Source organism: Miscanthus floridulus, chromosome 3, assembly GCF_019320115.1.
Source record: "Miscanthus floridulus cultivar M001 chromosome 3, ASM1932011v1, whole genome shotgun sequence".
In the NCBI taxonomy this organism is placed as follows: Eukaryota; Viridiplantae; Streptophyta; class Magnoliopsida; order Poales; family Poaceae; genus Miscanthus; species Miscanthus floridulus.
The window spans coordinates 105,684,129-105,701,189 of record NC_089582.1 but is presented as its reverse complement, the minus strand read 5'-3'; the positions used below and the strand labels follow the sequence as shown (position 1 = coordinate 105,701,189).

At 44.8% G+C, this 17,061-nt stretch overlaps 2 protein-coding genes and 1 pseudogene across 8 annotated transcripts; 2 read left to right on the top strand and 1 right to left on the bottom strand.

Moving 5' to 3' along the window:
* The first annotated feature begins 2,921 nt into the window (after nucleotides 1–2,921).
* Nucleotides 2,922–5,034, top strand: LOC136542007 (transcription termination factor MTEF1, chloroplastic-like; annotated as a pseudogene).
* A 126-nt stretch (nucleotides 5,035–5,160) lies between these two features.
* LOC136542008 (mitochondrial phosphate carrier protein 3, mitochondrial-like) lies at nucleotides 5,161–7,570 on the bottom strand. The gene is made up of 6 exons (XM_066534232.1): nucleotides 7,140–7,570; nucleotides 6,338–6,699; nucleotides 6,193–6,236; nucleotides 5,869–6,083; nucleotides 5,646–5,770; nucleotides 5,161–5,557 (listed from the first exon to the last, which is right to left on the bottom strand). Exons 1-6 carry the CDS (start codon nucleotides 7,368–7,370, stop codon nucleotides 5,485–5,487), a joined length of 1,050 nt encoding a protein of 349 aa, XP_066390329.1. The 5' UTR covers nucleotides 7,371–7,570; the 3' UTR covers nucleotides 5,161–5,484.
* A 585-nt stretch (nucleotides 7,571–8,155) lies between these two features.
* LOC136542009 (alpha carbonic anhydrase 7-like) lies at nucleotides 8,156–14,644 on the top strand. 7 transcript variants are annotated; one of them, XR_010780548.1, is made up of 8 exons: nucleotides 8,156–8,292; nucleotides 8,479–8,693; nucleotides 8,802–8,908; nucleotides 9,032–9,140; nucleotides 9,395–9,565; nucleotides 12,041–12,091; nucleotides 12,213–12,398; nucleotides 14,312–14,342. XR_010780548.1 is itself a non-coding variant. In XM_066534235.1 (8 exons), the coding sequence occupies exons 1-7, from the start codon at nucleotides 8,208–8,210 to the stop codon at nucleotides 12,367–12,369; spliced, it is 903 nt and encodes a 300-aa protein (XP_066390332.1). In that variant the 5' UTR covers nucleotides 8,156–8,207; the 3' UTR covers nucleotides 12,370–12,390; nucleotides 14,312–14,644. The 7 variants fall into 7 exon arrangements, 6 of the variants coding, with proteins under 6 accessions (XP_066390332.1, XP_066390331.1, XP_066390330.1 ...); XM_066534235.1 differs by having other exon boundaries at nucleotides 12,041–12,099; nucleotides 12,213–12,390; nucleotides 14,312–14,644; XM_066534234.1 differs by having other exon boundaries at nucleotides 12,041–12,099; nucleotides 14,312–14,347.
* The last annotated feature ends 2,417 nt before the right edge of the window (nucleotides 14,645–17,061 follow it).

Here is a 17,061-nt window from a genome sequence, read left to right as displayed (position 1 = left end):
TGAGCGAGAGAGGGAGTACGTCCTAAGTCTCTGGTGAAAGGACCGAACGGAGTTGAGTCTTGTTGAGCTTGTTCAGCCATGTGCTTGTCCCTCTCATAGGGCGTCTTGCTTCCCCTTTTATAGGTGAAGGGGAAGGCGTAGGTTACAGAGAGAGAAAAGGGGAAAAGCAAGGGAGAAGAGGGCCTCCAAGGCCGCAGTGTCCTTCTCCTTCATGTGGGTCCCATCGAAGCTGTAGATGGTGACAGGGATGGCTCTACGTCGGGCTTCTGTTCACCCTTGGTGCCATGCCTCGACATCATCAACTGGTCGTGGTGTCCCATCCTGTCTCGGCGAACGTCGTGGTGAGCCAATGTGTCTGTCAGTGGCCTTACGGGGATTAGGAAGCACAGTGACCATGCACCCATCACTGTTGGTGATGCAAACCCCCGAGCGTGGCCTGACGTGGCCATGGGTCACGTCGAGACGTGCTCTCTTCCCTCTCGGTGTTAGAAGTTTGACCCCGGGGTCGTACCCTTAGACCCATAGTGGTTGGAGGCGGTATGGGTTTCCGTCGGGCGAGACAGAGACTGCACCCTTAGGGTCGGGCGGGACGAAGCCCGTGCCCTCAGGGTCGGGCGACACAGGGCCCGTGCCTGAGGGGTTGGGCGAGACGGAGCCCGTGCCCTTAGGGTCGGGAGAGACGGCTCCCATACCCTCGGGGTCGGGCGACATGGGGCCCATGCCCGAGGGGTCTGGCGAGGCGGAAACCGTCCCTTCGGGGTCGGTCGAGACTAAAATATGTCCTTGATTATCTAGGCGAGTTTGTCGTCCGCGGTCCTCAGATCCCTTCGTTGGGTATCCCTAATACTGATACCCGACAACATGTATAGTAGCTGATTTTTTTGGAAGGGAGAGCATGATAATCGACAGGTACAACATCATAGAGGATGGTCGTAAACAACAATATACTACTTGCAGTGGGTTTAATCTAAGATTAGGTATGCTCTTGGTGGCTAGCCGTGCCGATTTCTGATTATTGTATTTGTATGGCCTGCATATGATGCATTTGGTTAGTATACTCTTGTTTGGCAGGACAAAGAAGGTTGGTCGATGTAGTGATACATAACTACCAATTGGAACGCGTCGATGATGTGGGTAGCTAGTTTTTTCTTTTGTTTTAATATATTGTTTGGATTTTCTAAATTGAAACCAAACAATTTGTTTCTTTGTTTGATTATATGATGATTCTCTACTCGGCCCAGTCCATCCATCATCAGCACAAAATCAATTCCTTGGTTAAAGCTATTGTGCCTCTCTCTTCTCTTTTTGCTCCTATTCCGCGTGACTATGTAATTTCTATTGATATCATATCAAAGTAGCTCTCTATTTTCTTTTGGTGAGCTTTATTCCTCAATAAAACCACCATCCAAGTGTTTTATAAATTTTCAGTTCATTGGAACTCTTCTAAATGTAAATTTTGGATCATCTTGTATACTCTATCATAGATTTATATTTGCCTTTTTTGCCCTTAAAAATAACCGAGTTCATCAAATTGTTCCTCATATCTGCTAGAGCCACTAGCCAGTCCTGTCATCATGCTAGCATCTATTGGCACATCAAGCCTTTTCAATGAAACTATGGAACAACCACAGGTGATATGTTGATCTTAGACTTCTACCCATGCCGCTCTAATGTACTATTGTGAACCATGATGTGACCACACTTGTTTCTGTAATTCCTTGCAAAGAAGAAAACCAAACGATGTGTGTTATTACACTATTCATGAGCTTCTCACGCATGCGAACCGGGGAATCAATAGACCAATTGTATGTAAGAAATCAAACCCGATATGCTTTTTGTGATTTATTTAGTCATAATATGGCTATCGTAACATGTTCCTCCCTAGGTCACTGGCATGAAAGATGTTAGATTTGAGTTGCTACCGTTGTAATAATCATGTTCTATTAGGTTGTTTACCCTTGGCGACATCAATGTGATGCAAAACATTTTTGGACAGGAACACGTACGAGGAAGGGGGTTCAAAGTGCTTCCATGATTTTTCAATGATATATAACATTGGTGTCCCGTTTGCATATCTTTTGCATGCGCGTAATCCCTCCCATAGATGTTCCCTGTGCCTTCCTTGTTTTCTATTACCGTGGCAAAATCCAATTGTAACGTTGATTGAATTCTACACTACTATTCTTTTCCATACCAATTCTATCTATATTGGAGGCTTTAACTTTTCTAATACATATATATCTTTTGATATTTAGAAGAGTACCAAGGAACTAAACAATTTATGACAGACTTGGATAGTGGTTTTATTGAAGAGTGGAGCTCAATGAAATCAAATGGAAGGCTCACTTGATTTGGCATCAATAGAAATTGCTCAGCCATGAGGTACGAGTAAGAAAACCATAGAATAGGAGAGATATACAACATCTTTGAGCCAAGGAATTGATCGACAACACATATATGGACTTCATGCTGATGGAATCAATGTGCTTTCGTCTAAAAACTTTTTTTCTTCAATCCATAGGATTTAAGATGTTAGAGTATTTGATTCTGGCATTTTTCATGTGTTCTTTTTTTGAGCAATCCTACATTCTAAAGAGGCCCTAAAGGATTCATCATTCATGAGCTCGGGCCCCTCTAACTTTGCCGCCGTTCGGCTTACCCAGAAACCAGCTTGTTTTTTTAACCGGAACAGTATTTTTCTCTCACAATAATTCAACCAGAATATTATTTTTCACTTAGTTTCAGTCAAGTTTCAGCAAACCAAACGGAGCATATGTTTCTGGTAATAATAATGGTCTAAAAGCACGCCATGTCATGTTTGGATCATGCTTAATAGGACCCCGTGCTGTGTTTGGATCATGGGCCGTGCCCGTACCGCCCGTTGGGCCTGGTACATCTGCTTCATCTTCTGTAACAGCCCAATGATGAATTTTATCGCACAGAAGACCGCTCGTGGTTCGAACCGACGAGGACCGCCGGCGACCCTCCGCCCGCCACCGCCATGATCCGTCGCCTCCCCTCTCTCGTCCGCGCCGCCACCCAGCTCCCCTCCCTTATCCACCATGGCAACTGCCGCCTCCTCCTCTCCACCTCCCTCGCCCCTTTCTCCCTCGAGGCCTACCTCGTGGCCTCCTGCGGCCTCACCCCAGCCCAGGCCAGGAGCGCATCCAAAAAGGCGCTCGCCGAGGCATCCAAGTTGTCCGAGAGGGCGTTCAACGATCTCTCCTCCACCCGCCTCCACCCCGGCTTTGACCCCGACGCTGTCCTCGCCCTGCTCTCCAACATCGGCCTCTCCCGCGCCGACATCGCCGACGTCGTCGCCGCCGACCCGCTGCTCCTCCGGTCCCGGGTGGACAAACTCGAGCCGCGCATCCTCGCCCTCCGCGACCGCGTCGGCCTGTCCGTTCCCCAAATCGCCCGCTTCCTCGTAATCGGCTCCTGGGAGCTCCGCAACTGCGGCGACGTCGCGCCCAAGATCCAGTTCTTCGTCTCCTTGTACGGCTCGTTCGATCAGTTCCTAGTGGTCATCAAGAAGACCCAATCACTTCTTGCCATGAACGTTGATAGGGTGATCAAGCCGAACATCGCCCTGCTTCTCCAGTGTGGCCTAAGTGTTCGAGATATTGCCCAGCTGTGTTCGAGGGTCACCTGGCTGCTTACGTTCAACCCGGAGCGTGTGAAAGAGCTCGTGCTGCGCGCGGAAGAGCTTGGGGTGCCCCGCAGCTCGGGAATGTTCAAAGAAGCGTTGGCTACTGTAGCCTGTACAACCAAAGAGAACTGTGCTGCCAGACTTGACTTCTTGGAGAGTACTCTTGGCTGCTCCAAGAGTGAAGTTGCCACTGCTGTGTCCAAGAAGCCAATCATTATAGCAATATCTGACGAAAGTCTTCTCCGCAAGATCCAATTCTTCATCAACGAGGTTGGACTGGATCCACATTACATTTTGCAAAGGCCTGTCCTCTTCACATACAGCCTAGAGAAGCGACTAGTGCCCCGACATTGTGTCATGAAGGCCCTGCTGGCAAAGGGATTGCTCAACAGAAATGTGAGCTTTTACACATTGGCTAAAACTGGAGAGGAAACTTTCAGATTGAAGTTTGTCGACCCTCACAACGACTCTGTTACTGGGCTTGCAGATGCTTATGCCACTACACATAGTGGCAGTGTGCCCCATAGCTCAGCTATAACATCTTAAAGTGTTTTAATATTCTCAATATTATTCAGGCAGATGGTAGGATTTCTACTCATGCTCATTGGGAACTGTCCATGCTACAGACTCCTTTTGGTTTCTGTAACAGAACTACTGGTCTTTAACTGCTCATAGTCCAAGTTCAGGATTTGGTCATCTATGAGGAACTGGTTTGGAGCTATTCTGGGTCCTTACTGTTTGAGTGTAGTAGACTAGTAGTCACTTTTTTGTCTAGCACATGGCTGAAGGTTATTCTCAAGTTAGTTGTTCTTCTGCAGATAGATCCTTATTGTACCAGAAACATGTTATGAGGAAGCTTATCTTGATCTGGAGTATATTCAAAGTGCCTATTGGAAATCGTTAGTGTAATATTCTTTGGCACCCGCTGTTGTGCTCAGTAACTCTGTTGCTCCTGAATTACACAGAAGCATAAAAGATAAATAAAGCAAGCAACAATTCCGTCAAATAATTAGCTTAGATTTCCTGCATTACACTTACACACTGACCTTGCATTTCTAGGAGGAGTGCTTCAAACCTTCACGGAAGGCATCAACTACCAAGCTTGTCCCAAACGCGATATATTTGAAATGGGAGGCCTTTGTAATCACATGTTTTTTTTTGGTAAGTTTGTAATCACATGTTGACCTTGAGTGATCAAAACTGAACAAAGGAACAAACATTTGTCATCTGAAATTCTGAATCCATAGAAGAGCAGCCTGATGAACACCAAGAGAAGGCATCCTGTGCACCAAGAAGTGTTCGCTTTGAGGAAGTGGGCATGGATTTTGAACTAAGATTACTTGATTCACATTACAATTAATTTAAATATCATAAAGTATCTTGGGTCTACTACACAACTTGATCAAACTAAATGTGAATGGAACTAACTATAATTAGCTGCTGGCATGCATGTCTGTTTGGTTTGTTACTTAGTTTGTTTAATCAGCAGATCATTCCACAGAGACAAACCATTGAATACATGGTGTGTATGCAATATGAATACATTTACATTAGAGCACACAATTTAGTGCCATCAAATGACCGTAGGAGAGCCAATTCAGTACGAACCCAAATAAATTGCATCCAACTTTATGTCTAGTAATAACTTCTAGTCTTCTGCCTGTCGTATTCTGTACTCATAACATACAGTAATAACTTATTTTATATTAAAAAAAATCACCAGCTTGAAACAATCCTTTTGTGTTGGGGGTGGGGGTGAGGTCCCTGTTACAGTCACCATTCACCAATATACGCTATGGTCGGAAGAAGTATATCCTCTGTCAAACTTTAGAACTTCAGGCAGAGGCTTTTAGCTCTCCCAGTCCTTCGATTGGGACAGTAGGAGCAGGCGCTCCACCAGTCGTTGGCCTGCAAAAATTACCAGTTGTTTTAGCCGTCTTAAAAAGACAGATTAGTCTATAATCACGGTCACACACAGGATCACATATATACTTACAGTCCAATCATAACTTTGAAGGAATCATAGATCACCCACTGAGCGCCAGTCAGGGTACCGACCATCAGAATGCGAAGAGGAAGGCCACGGGTGAAGAGGCCCAACAGGCCAAGGTTCTTGACAGCCTGATGCATAAATAAATAAAAAACGTACAATGACTACTGATTGCATATAGGCAAAAGAGCAGTTCATCTGTGTTCTGCAAAGTGCAATGTGGACTTACATCTCCGACGGTGGCTCCCTTGGAGTTGTTGAGGAACGAAACCAAGTTGTCTGCAGGGTGCGAAACGGCAGCGCAGAAGATTCCGGCGACGTAGCCGCTCCCGAAGCTTACTCCGAGCTGGAGAGGTTTGCTACACTGATCCTTTGGAGTGGGGATGAGGTGCTTGTAGGTCATCTCCACGATGTTCTCGTATGTCGCGAACTTCATCATGGTGTCTGCACAGCACAGAGGTCGGGGAAGTTCAGCTTGGAAAGCTCATGTAGTCATGTGCAAAATACAGTGTGAATGGTATCTGAAGAAAAAGGAGAAGAAAGGCATGCTTACAAGGAATCTGTCGCCCCCAAAGAGGAACCAGTCCTCTGAATAGCCTGCAGATCAGAAACATCATCGTTCAGCTTAGGACTCCAGTTTTTTCTTTTCAAAATGCATAAAACAGATAGTTGAGCTGATCCCCCTACGTAGTACGTACCCTGCGTAGCCCTCGGCCCTGACGATCTTGGGGAAGCCATCGCTGAGCCCCCTGGCGAACCCGGGCTGCGTCTGCACCCTGACCTTGACGGCCTCCATGGGGCAGAGCGCGACGTCGGCGAAGACCTCGGCGGTGGCGGAGCCCGCCAGGTAGATGAGGGTCTTGTACTTGGCGGCGTACTCGGGGCCGGCCATGTCGGCGTACTTCTTCTTGAAGACCTCGTAGAGGCCGTACTTGAACGCGCCCTGCGCGCTGTAGCCCACGAACGTCGGCGCCCAGCCCCTGAAGAAGCCCCGGAGGCCCTGCTCCCTCATCACCACGCCGAACGCCGACGAGGTGCTCTTGTACTTGGCAGGGTTGATCTGCGAGCGATGCCATGTTGCATTAGGCCACGTCAGAAATCAGAGTAACATTCTCGTTAGAACACTGATGATTGATCCCAGTCGAGGGAACCAAAATTAGACCGCTGTATGCCTGCATATTGGTCATGTTCGAACCATGTGCCTAGTGCAGCTGGCCTAGAAGCTTATCTGCCTAGTTTCAACTAGCATCTGCGTGTTCGCAGTTTCGCATCATTGATGACGTCGGGGCCCAACGACAAGTCTCACGGTGACTTGATCAAACGGAAACACAATTTTAGACGTCTTCGTGGTCTTCGAAACACAATTTTCGGCGCAACCAAAAGTGGAGCAAGCATAAAATTCGTGGCGGCGAACCCCGGCACGGAATTTGGCAGTAGCCGGACGGTCAAAGAAAGCGAAAGTTTCCCGTGAACTGAATGCAAGCGCACGCAGTTACGCACCTGGATGTTGCACTTGATGACGTCGAGCGGCGTCACGGCGGCGTGCGTGAACCCGCAGGCCGCGGCCCCGCCGATGGCCCCCGCCGCGTAGTAGGCGGGCGAGAACATCTCGATCTTGCCGAACGGCTCGCTCGGCGCCGCCGCCACCACCGGTGGCGCCTCCCTGCCGCCGCTCGCGCCGGGCGACGCCGCGTAGAGGAAGCTGGGGAGCAGCGGCTGTCGCGGCGCCATCGTCCCGGGCGGCACGTACGTACTCGCGGACACACCAAGGCAGGCCAGGCGTGTTCACCGGGGGCCTGGGCTATTCTCACTGTGCGACTTCCCCGGTCTGTTGGAGTTGGAGCGGCTGCCGCCTGCACGCGGGTGTGTGTCGTTTTATACGAGCAGTCTAGCGCGCTCGCGCGGGGGCGTGACGGGCGCCTTGGGGTTTGACCCGCACGACGGCTTGGAAGGCGGCCGGCGAACGGGCGGTGAACGATGCGTGTGGTCTGTGGAGTTGGTGCGGCATCGGCTCTTTCCTGGAAGGCAGGAACTGGGTCACGGACTCACTGCTCCGCTGCCAGATGGGGTGCGCGTACTTAATTACATGTTCAATTTGTATAGATTCTTTCTAGATCTTCCTCTCTCTGATTGACACGGAATAAACGCTCTAGAATCTCGCTAATCACAAAGCCGCCGTGCTTGACTGTGTCTGACTACTTCGAAGCTGCGCGTCTGGATCTCTGGATTCGGGCGAGCCGTCGCCTCTCGTTCACATAACGAACGGAGTTCGTTCCTTCCGTCACGTAAAGCTGTGTTTGTTGTCAGCTAACCCAAGGATTCTCTTTGCATGAAAAATAAAAGGCCCAAACTCTCTTGGAATTCGTTCGTTCACGTGTCATGGCACAGTAACGAAGATAGTATGGTAGCCCAAAATACTCCATCGGCGATGTGAGGCCAAGGCCATCATCCCTCTCCTATTTTGAAGGCGGCCCTCCCGTAATTGCTTTGCACAGCCTATGGCTTTGCACCGATGCCCGCTATTTGTGTCCACGACGCCACACGCTACAATCGGCAGCAGCAGCAGCGATGCCGCGGCGAAGGAACAACGTCGCGTTGGCCATCGTTCTTGTGATCTTTGCGTTCTGCGCGCGATACGCATCGGCAGTGGGCAGTAAGTCCCATAACTTCTTAAAGTTCTTCGAGGATTTCGCATGGGAAACCTAGCTACTTTCGAAATTACTTTTGTACCAAAAATATCTCCATTAAATTATCCACAAATCAATCTCTCTCTCTCTCCCGTTTTATCTCCATTACTAGTAGCTGAGTAAGATGCTCTCGATGTGTTTTGGTTGTGCAGGCACGCCTCATTCAACCTTCAGCTACAAGGAAGGTGACCCGACCGGGCCTGAAAAATGGGCCACATTGCAGAAGGACTGGGCTATTTGTGACAGTGGCACCAAGCAGTCTCCGATCGACGTCGCAAAGGTGGAGGTCTCCAAGGATTTAGGCCCACTGGAGCAGAACTACAAGGCTGGCGCCGCCGTCGTGCAGAACCGAGGCCACGATTTCATGGTCGGTCAGATAAAGCCCACCCCGTCTTTTTATTATCATCAATAAAATAACGCGTGAATGTTTAATCCTGCTTGTTGTGTAAATTTGTCCAATTCTTGCTTGGTCTAGCTCAACTGGACAGGAGGGAACGGCGACCTGACAATCGAAGGGAAGAAGTACACGCTCCTGCAGGTGCACTGGCATGCTCCCTCTGAGCACACTGTCAACGGCACCCGGTGAGCATCCAAAAGCAAGGTCACATTCAGTCTTCATATACAGAGTAGTAACACGCATTCAGTCTTCTTACCTGTGTGCTGTTGCTGCGTGTTGGAATGATGGGGCCGGCCGGTTGGGCGAAGCTTTGACGCAGAGATGCACATGGTGCACGAGGACTCCACCAAGTCGAAAGCCGTCGTCGCGGTGCTGTTCAGCACCAAAGCAGGCAAGCCCAGCAAGCTGCTCGGCGATGTACGTAGTACGTGCCTCATATGATATACTATCTCCATATGTATTTACCAAATCATCATCATGCAAAGAAAGTGAGGGCAAAAAGAAAATTAGGCCCTAGCTTATCGCCCCGCTCGTTTAGCTTATAAGCTGTACTTTTTCAATCAACGAACAGTATTTTTCTCTCACAATAAATCAACCAACAGTAGTTTCAGCCATGGCTTATCAGCCAAGCGAACATAACATACGACGATTTCGCTGCTACTAATACACAGCTTAAGCCGTACTTCGAGAGGCTCGCTGGTAAACAAAATGCCACAGAGGAAGTGAAGGGCACTGTTGATCCGACAGCATGGATAGACAACGCCTCTGGCTACTACAGATACGAGGGCTCGTTTACTACGCCACCTTGCACCGAAGGAGTGCTTTGGAGTATCATGAGCAAGGTATGCACACAAGCTTACGATGTGTTCTCTCTTGCTAAATGTAAAATGAATTAGCATGGTAGCCCGCTAGTATCAAGAATCCAAATGCTACCACATCTGTCCCAAATTATAAGTTATTTTAACTTTTCTTGTAGAATCACACGGCTTAAGTTTGACCAAATTTATATAATACCCATCCGTCTAGAAATGACAGGCATATTGGATTAGAGGAAAGTCAAATTTTACAAAGTTTGACCAACAATTAGTCAAATAATATGCAAATTTAGAACATAAAACTTACATCGATAGATTTGTGTTCAAAGTGGCTCTAAGATGCATGACACTGATTCTTTAGCAATTGACTGCATACTATAAGAGAAATTGCGGGTCAAAATCTATTTTGTATGACTCTTCCTATGGTCAAATACGCCTGTCATTTATGGACAGAGGGAGTAAAATAATAACATTTATGATAATAAATAAGTATCATTAGGTTTTTTATTAATTATATTTTCATGGTATACATATTTGACGTCGTATATCTTTATAATTCTCTATAATTTTTCTCAAATTTAAGATGCTTTAACTCTCCAAGAAAGTTGGAACGAACTTGTAATTTGGGACGGAGGAAGAACTATATTATTAGATAATGGAAGTAAGCTCCGGTTTCAGACCTTTTTATAGAAATGCATTTATCCGCAATTATTATAGACACATGTAAAAGTTTCCTCTACTCATAAGGAGCCATCCATATGACGGAAAGAAAAAAAATCATGGCTCTTGATTGTAGCAACCGACACACTTTGATCAACTATATTTTGTTGCCGTCCGTGTGTGTTGCAACTGGAACCACAATTGGAGCTAGTGTGTAGTACCCGCAACAAATTGAATGGTTTGCATGAAAAAGGTTGTGGCATGAAAAATTGAGTTTGCGACCCGTCACTGATCAACTACTAAACAAAATGTTTATTAAGTGTTGGTGGGAACTCAAGCACTAAATATACGCCATACCCTAAAAACTTGATATAATGAAGGCCAAAGAAAAAGTGTTGGATAGTTTTAGTTCTACTGTAGAAACAACAATCTTACAACAATTCTAATTCCTCCTAGCTAAATTATCTTTAGTTAGGATTACACTCTTTTTTAAATACCATAAAGGGTTCTAATTTTTAATGATAGCTTCAAATGCCAAATATCTTGTGTAATCTAAATCAGTGTTATCCTAAATGCTGAACAATAAATAGGTGGTCATCCTTTGTTCAGTGTTTATGCCGTTTAGAGTTTAGACGGTGTTTAAACAAGGTTAAATGGCCTAGACGATTTTATACAATAACACTAAAATATACATACTTATGTATGTAAAAGTCAAATATGGGAGAAAGTATACATATTTATGCATGTAAAAGATAAATATTTTATCAGATATTTTTTTGGAAGGAAACTAGAGCCATCTCCACTTCATATACGTACAATGTTAATTATCTAGGTGACAATGTGGTAGTTGTAATCCTCGCATTGACAAAGTGGTTAATTAAATGGTCGTTTATCTCATTTAATCATTTTGTAAGTGGAGTTTATATAGACTATTCAGGTTTTAAAAAGTTTAAACAATTTTAAACAATACAATCGTTTAGTTCATCGTTTAGGATCTGGCCTTTGCTTACCGTTTGAACGCTTTTTAAATGTACTAAACGGCTGTTGGCAAACATTGATCTTAATATCGTTGCTGACCAGATGTCTAAACATAGACTTAACTGAAAACAATCCATTTTTCTGAAGACTCCACACGACAATGTTCTTCTCATAATTTAAATAATGGAGGCCTACTATGAATATTTATGTTTTCATTTGTTTGAGCTTACCATCGTCAACTTGTTCTTTTTATTATGTACCTATACATGTACTTTTTTGTTCTTTTTGCTATTTCAATAAAATAATTTTTGTTTAGATTGGGATGCCACGTTCCACAGCTGAATGATTGTGCCTTCCACTTTCACCTATCCTGAGCTACATATGCATCAAGCTATGTGCGAAACTTTGCCTCTCTGTGTGTGTATTGCACCTAGTTATATATGTTTATATTTTCCTAATATAGTTTACATGGAATGATCATGCCAATTATAGCTATAATCTTTTCACATACATTAACAAACCTATGTTCAACTAAATTATGTAATCTTTTCCCCATTTTTGGGTTTTTTTAATAATAGAGAGGCATGTATAAGGATATATGAAAAGGGTAGTAGATAATTTATAAATAGGTACAAAGCGTATTCTGGGGTAATTATGATAGCAGTGGTGGATAATTTAAAATTAGGTGTGGGGTATTTCGGACTTTTTAGTGGTGGTGGTTGAATTTTTTTCTTTCCCTTTTTTACTAAAAACTAGTAAGGAGCCTTTTTTGTTGGCTAAATATGTCACTTGTTAAATATAAGATGAACTTATTGAATAAGAGAATGATTCAATTTAATATTCTTGTGCCTAAATGTGTACCAGGTAGCAGATGCATCAAAGGAGGAGATCACCTCGATAGATCGAGTGAAGAAGGTACCTAGGTTAAGAGAACACTGAACAAAACCACATTCCTCTAAATTGTGAATTTTATCTTCACACCGCACCAGAGTGATCCTAAACCCTTGTCATTTCTCCTTGTTTATTTCTCATTTAGTCATCGATGGAGCCAAATGCACGGCCGGCTCAGAAAATCAACAGCCGCGTTGTTCGCTATTACAAAGCAGGAGCCACAGAAGCGTCAGCGCCAGCGCCAGCACCAGGACCAACCTAAGAAGACCGTGAGCCTTGGAGGCGTAACACGATGCTTTTAAAATTCGTCTTTCTACTCAAAAGTTTGTGTGTTGAGTATTGACAATTTCTTTGGTTTTAAAATTGATTTTGAAAAAAGCATATGATAAGGTAAATTGGAGTTTCTTACAACAAACATTGAGAATGAAAGGGTTCTCACACCAATGGTGTGAATGGGTGCAAAAATTCACACAAGGGGGTAATGTTAATATTAAGGTGAATGATCAGTTAGGGTCTTACTTCCAAACTAAAAAAGACTTAAGGCAAGGTGACCCCATATCGCCCATACTATTTAATATAGTGGTCGATATGCTCGCCATAATGATTGCCAGAGCAAAGGAAGCAGCGCAGGTCGAAGGGGTTATTCCTAATCTAATCCAGGATGGATTGTCTATCCTCCAATACGCGGATGACACAGTAATTTTTATGAGCCACGATGTCGAAAAGGCGGTAAATATGAAGCTTTTGCTTACCACCTTTGAACAACTATCGGGGCTTAAGATTAACTTCCACAAAAGTGAAATCTTTTGTTTTGGCAAAGCAAAAGATCATGAAGAGTTTTATTCGCAGCTGTTTGGATGTGTTATTGGAAAATACCCCTTTCGCTACCTTGGTCTTCCCATGAATACAAGTAAGCTAAACAACAAAGATTGGAAGGTAATTGAGGAGAGAATTGAAAAGAGACTTAGTGGATGGAAAGGAAAAATGCTTTCGGTGAGGGGCCGAATGGTTTTGATAAACTCGGTACTGTCTAGCTTACCGATGTTCATGATGTCTTTTTTCGAACTGCCGAAAGGCGTGTTAGAAAAAATAGACTGCTTTAGATCACGTTTTTACTGGCAAAATGACCAGCACAAAAGGAAATATAGATTGGCCAAATGGGAGATATTATGTCAACCCAAAGACCAGGGTGGTATAGGCATACAAAACTTGGATATACAAAACAAATGTTTATTAAGTAAATGGCTCTTCAAACTTTTAAATGAAGATGGTATGTGGCAGGAACTATTAAGGAACAAATACATAAAAGATAAGACTATAGGGAGTTGTGTTAAGAAACCAACAGATTCTCATTTTTGAAAAAGTTTAATGAATGTCAAGGATGTCTTTATGGACTTTGGCTAGTTCAAAGTGTTAGATGGGTCTCAAACTAGGTTCTGGATAGATATTTGGTTGGGAAATAAACCTCTCAAAGACAAATTCCCCTCGTTGTTTAATATAGTAAGAAGAAAACAAGACTCTGTAGCACAGGTTCTTAGTACAATCCCACTAAATATTTCCTTTCAACGAAATTTAGTGGGGGTGAACTTAATGGCTTGGCATAGAATTGTTGCTTCTTTACAGGATATTAACCTACTTGAGCAAAGGGATGTCTTTGTTTGGAGTCTAAATGCATCTGGGAACTTTACAGTCAAGTCCATGTATGTTGCGTTAATTAATAATGGGGTTAGAGTGTCACAAGATTTATGGCAAATTAAAGTACCTACAAAAATAAAAATATTTTTGTGGTACCTAAAAAAGGTGTAATTTTAACTAAGGACAACTTAATTAGGCATAACTGGAATGGGGACAGGCAGTGCTGCTTCTGTCACTCACCATGTTCGCTGGTTGGTTTCTGGGCTGGTTTGGACTGGCTGGTGCTGGTTTGTTGTGAGAGAAAAACACTGTTGGCTGACTGGTTTGGGCTGGCTGAAACCAACAAGCGAACAGGCTGACTATCCGGAGACCATACAACATCTCTTTTTAGACTGTGCTTATGCCAAATACTTATGGCGTGCTATACATATACTTTTTTGTATTGCGCCCCCCCCAAATATAAATGACCTTTTTATTAGATGGTCAAAGATAGCGAACCAAAAGTATAATTCATTGTTATTAACAGCAGCTTCCGCACTTTGCTGGGCCATTTGGTTAACAAGGAACGAGGTGGTTTTTGACAAATGCAAACCAAAATCTTTCTTGCAGGTACTCTTCAGGGGAACGCACTGGCTTCGACAGTGGGCAAGATTGCAGCGGCATGATGATCAGCGGGATCAGCTGATCCTAGTTGGACAGCACCTAGAATCGTCAGCTCCGCAGTTTTTTAGTTCAAATGGATGGTTATCTACAAGACATCTTGGTTATGTTTAGTCTAAACTTTATTTTGTTTCGGTTACCAGTGTGGCTGGCGGCAAAGGTGTTGTTTTTGAAGTCTGTGTGTGTGCCTTTAGACGAGACGTTGTAATAATTGGCCTGATTCTATCAGTTGATAGATGAAGCCGGGTATAAACTATCCATTATCTAAAAAAGGTGGCACAGTTGCTCACCTCCCGAGAGATTAGGATGGAAGATCTTTGATGAATTGAAGTTAATACAGATGTCTCGCTGCCAACAAGCATGCCACTGACTACTTAAAGAATGATTATTAACTAGGATTATACCCATACATTGCAATGAGAATAAAAAATAACACCATAATAATTGTATTTTGCACGTGTGTTGTACCATAAATAAAAAACAATGTTTTGAATGTGACGTTCACAACATCATGTTTCGTTGGAGCTTCACCAGAGTTGTCCAGTGTGAAGACCATAGCAGCATTGGACATATCCGGTGCACACGATTTTTCTGAGTGGAGGGACAACGGCTAGTTCTTGGACTTGGGGCTATAAATACACCTCCATCTCATGCTAGGGTTCTCTCTTGGCATTCTAAAGATACACATACACTTTGTGGGTGTCCAAGAGAGGACGGGGATATTAGAGTGATTTGGATTCGCTAATTCTTAGGACTCGATTAGTGCTAAGGGAGTAGCAATTTTGCATCCACTTTTATCATTAGACTTAGTTAGGTCAAGGGAGAGTTTGTGCTTGTTACTCTTGGTGATCGACATCATCTAGACGACTTGGTGGTGTTGTGGAGCTTGGTGGTCTCTTGGTGGTGATTGTGAGAGGCCCAACTCATGGTAAAACTCAATCTGCGGTGGCTACACAACTCATGGTTATTTGAAAGGTCCTAAATGGCTAGAGGGGGGTGAACAGCCTATAAAAATTCTCTACAAATTCACTAGAGCAATCGATTAGTACACTAAATAGCGTAATGCAATTTTGCTCTAACTCTATAAGGGTTGTGTGGGAGTATTAACCCCTATACCCTTACGGCTAGGCTTGGGCCGGCCCGGATCAGGGGGTCCGGTCCACTAGAAGACGACGCGTGGCCCGGCCAACCTGTTCGGAATCCCGCGCAAGGAATTAAGATAGATTTGGAGATCAAGCAAGATCCTGGTCGGTTAGAATAGGAATCCTTATCCGACCACCTATGACAATTGTAACTGGCTAGGATTAGTTTTCAGATCTGTAACCCTGCCCCCAGACTATATAAGACGGGCAGGAGACCCCTCTAAAAAACATCTCTCATTGACATACAACAATACAATCAGACGCAGGACGTAGGTATTACGCCTTTACGGTGGCCGAACCTGGATAAAATCTTGTGTCTGCCTTGCATCACCATCTTGTTTGTAGCTTGCGCATCTGTCTGCCGATAATCTACTACCTTGGGCATACCCCTAGGTACACTGCCGACCATATTTCGTCGACAGTGGCGCGCCAGGTAGGGGTCCCCTTTTAGGGGTTGTGTGTGCTGATCTTCCAACGAATCAGATGGCGGTTTTCTTCATCAACATCATCCATGGCGACCTGGCTTCCGACGACATTGATGCTCGTGCCGGCCCTCATCGTTGATTGCTCATCGTGGTCCCACACCTTGTCAGCGCATCGACAGCTTGCTGCAGGCCCCGTTTGCCAACACTATCCGCGGCTCTACGATCCGATCTACAGAACTGTAAAGGCCATGAAGATTTGCATGTATTCATGCACGATGGAAAGATGCAGCCCAACAGATCTAAGTTCGATCGGCAAGCACCAACCGAGAAAGCTGTCGTTGGGAATTTCACCGAGAAGAAAAAAGGGCGGGCTCGAGACGTCAACAACTCTAGACCAAGCACGACTCCGACACGATGCGATCTGCTCTAAACCTCTGATCAACTCCAACTCTCCGAGAGGAAGCCTACGAGCACCGTGTGGGACTTGGGCTTGACAAGTAGCCTGTCTACGACACACGATACTCAGGGAAGATTCTTTCCGTTTCACTCTCCAATATTCGATCTAATCTGCTTGCAACTAGATTTAATTTATTCTCGGAATTGCTGAGATCGGCGGCTCTACTTCGATTGGCGACTATTCGAGGACCGATGACTTCATCCGCAGCAGCGTTTTTCCTACACCACCACAAGATTGGTGTTTCGACGAGTAGCCTTGATGCCTACGGGTCTGGCGTTGGAGTCATCACTGGACAACATGAGGAGGAAGCACGCATCTGCGCATCTTGCAAGCAAGTACGGATCTTGCATGTATGCATGAGTCATGCATATGCACGTAAAGATCAGCTCATCTACTTTCTCGTGGCCCTACTCCAGCGCGAGATCAACCAATCCGGCTCCATATCGTCAAAAGCTAAGTCAAGTTATTTGTTCGATCTAGCAATTTTATTGTGTATCTCTCCATATACGTGTATTTGTCTTCATCATGATTATTGCCGATAGGATTTGATTGCGTGGTCAACGCGTGGCAGCACTCGGTACTCGTGGTAGCACCCGGCGGCGCTAAGAACCCAGCGTTCGGTGTCCAATTGCCATACATGCACATACAAGATCAACCACATGCACGCACTCACCG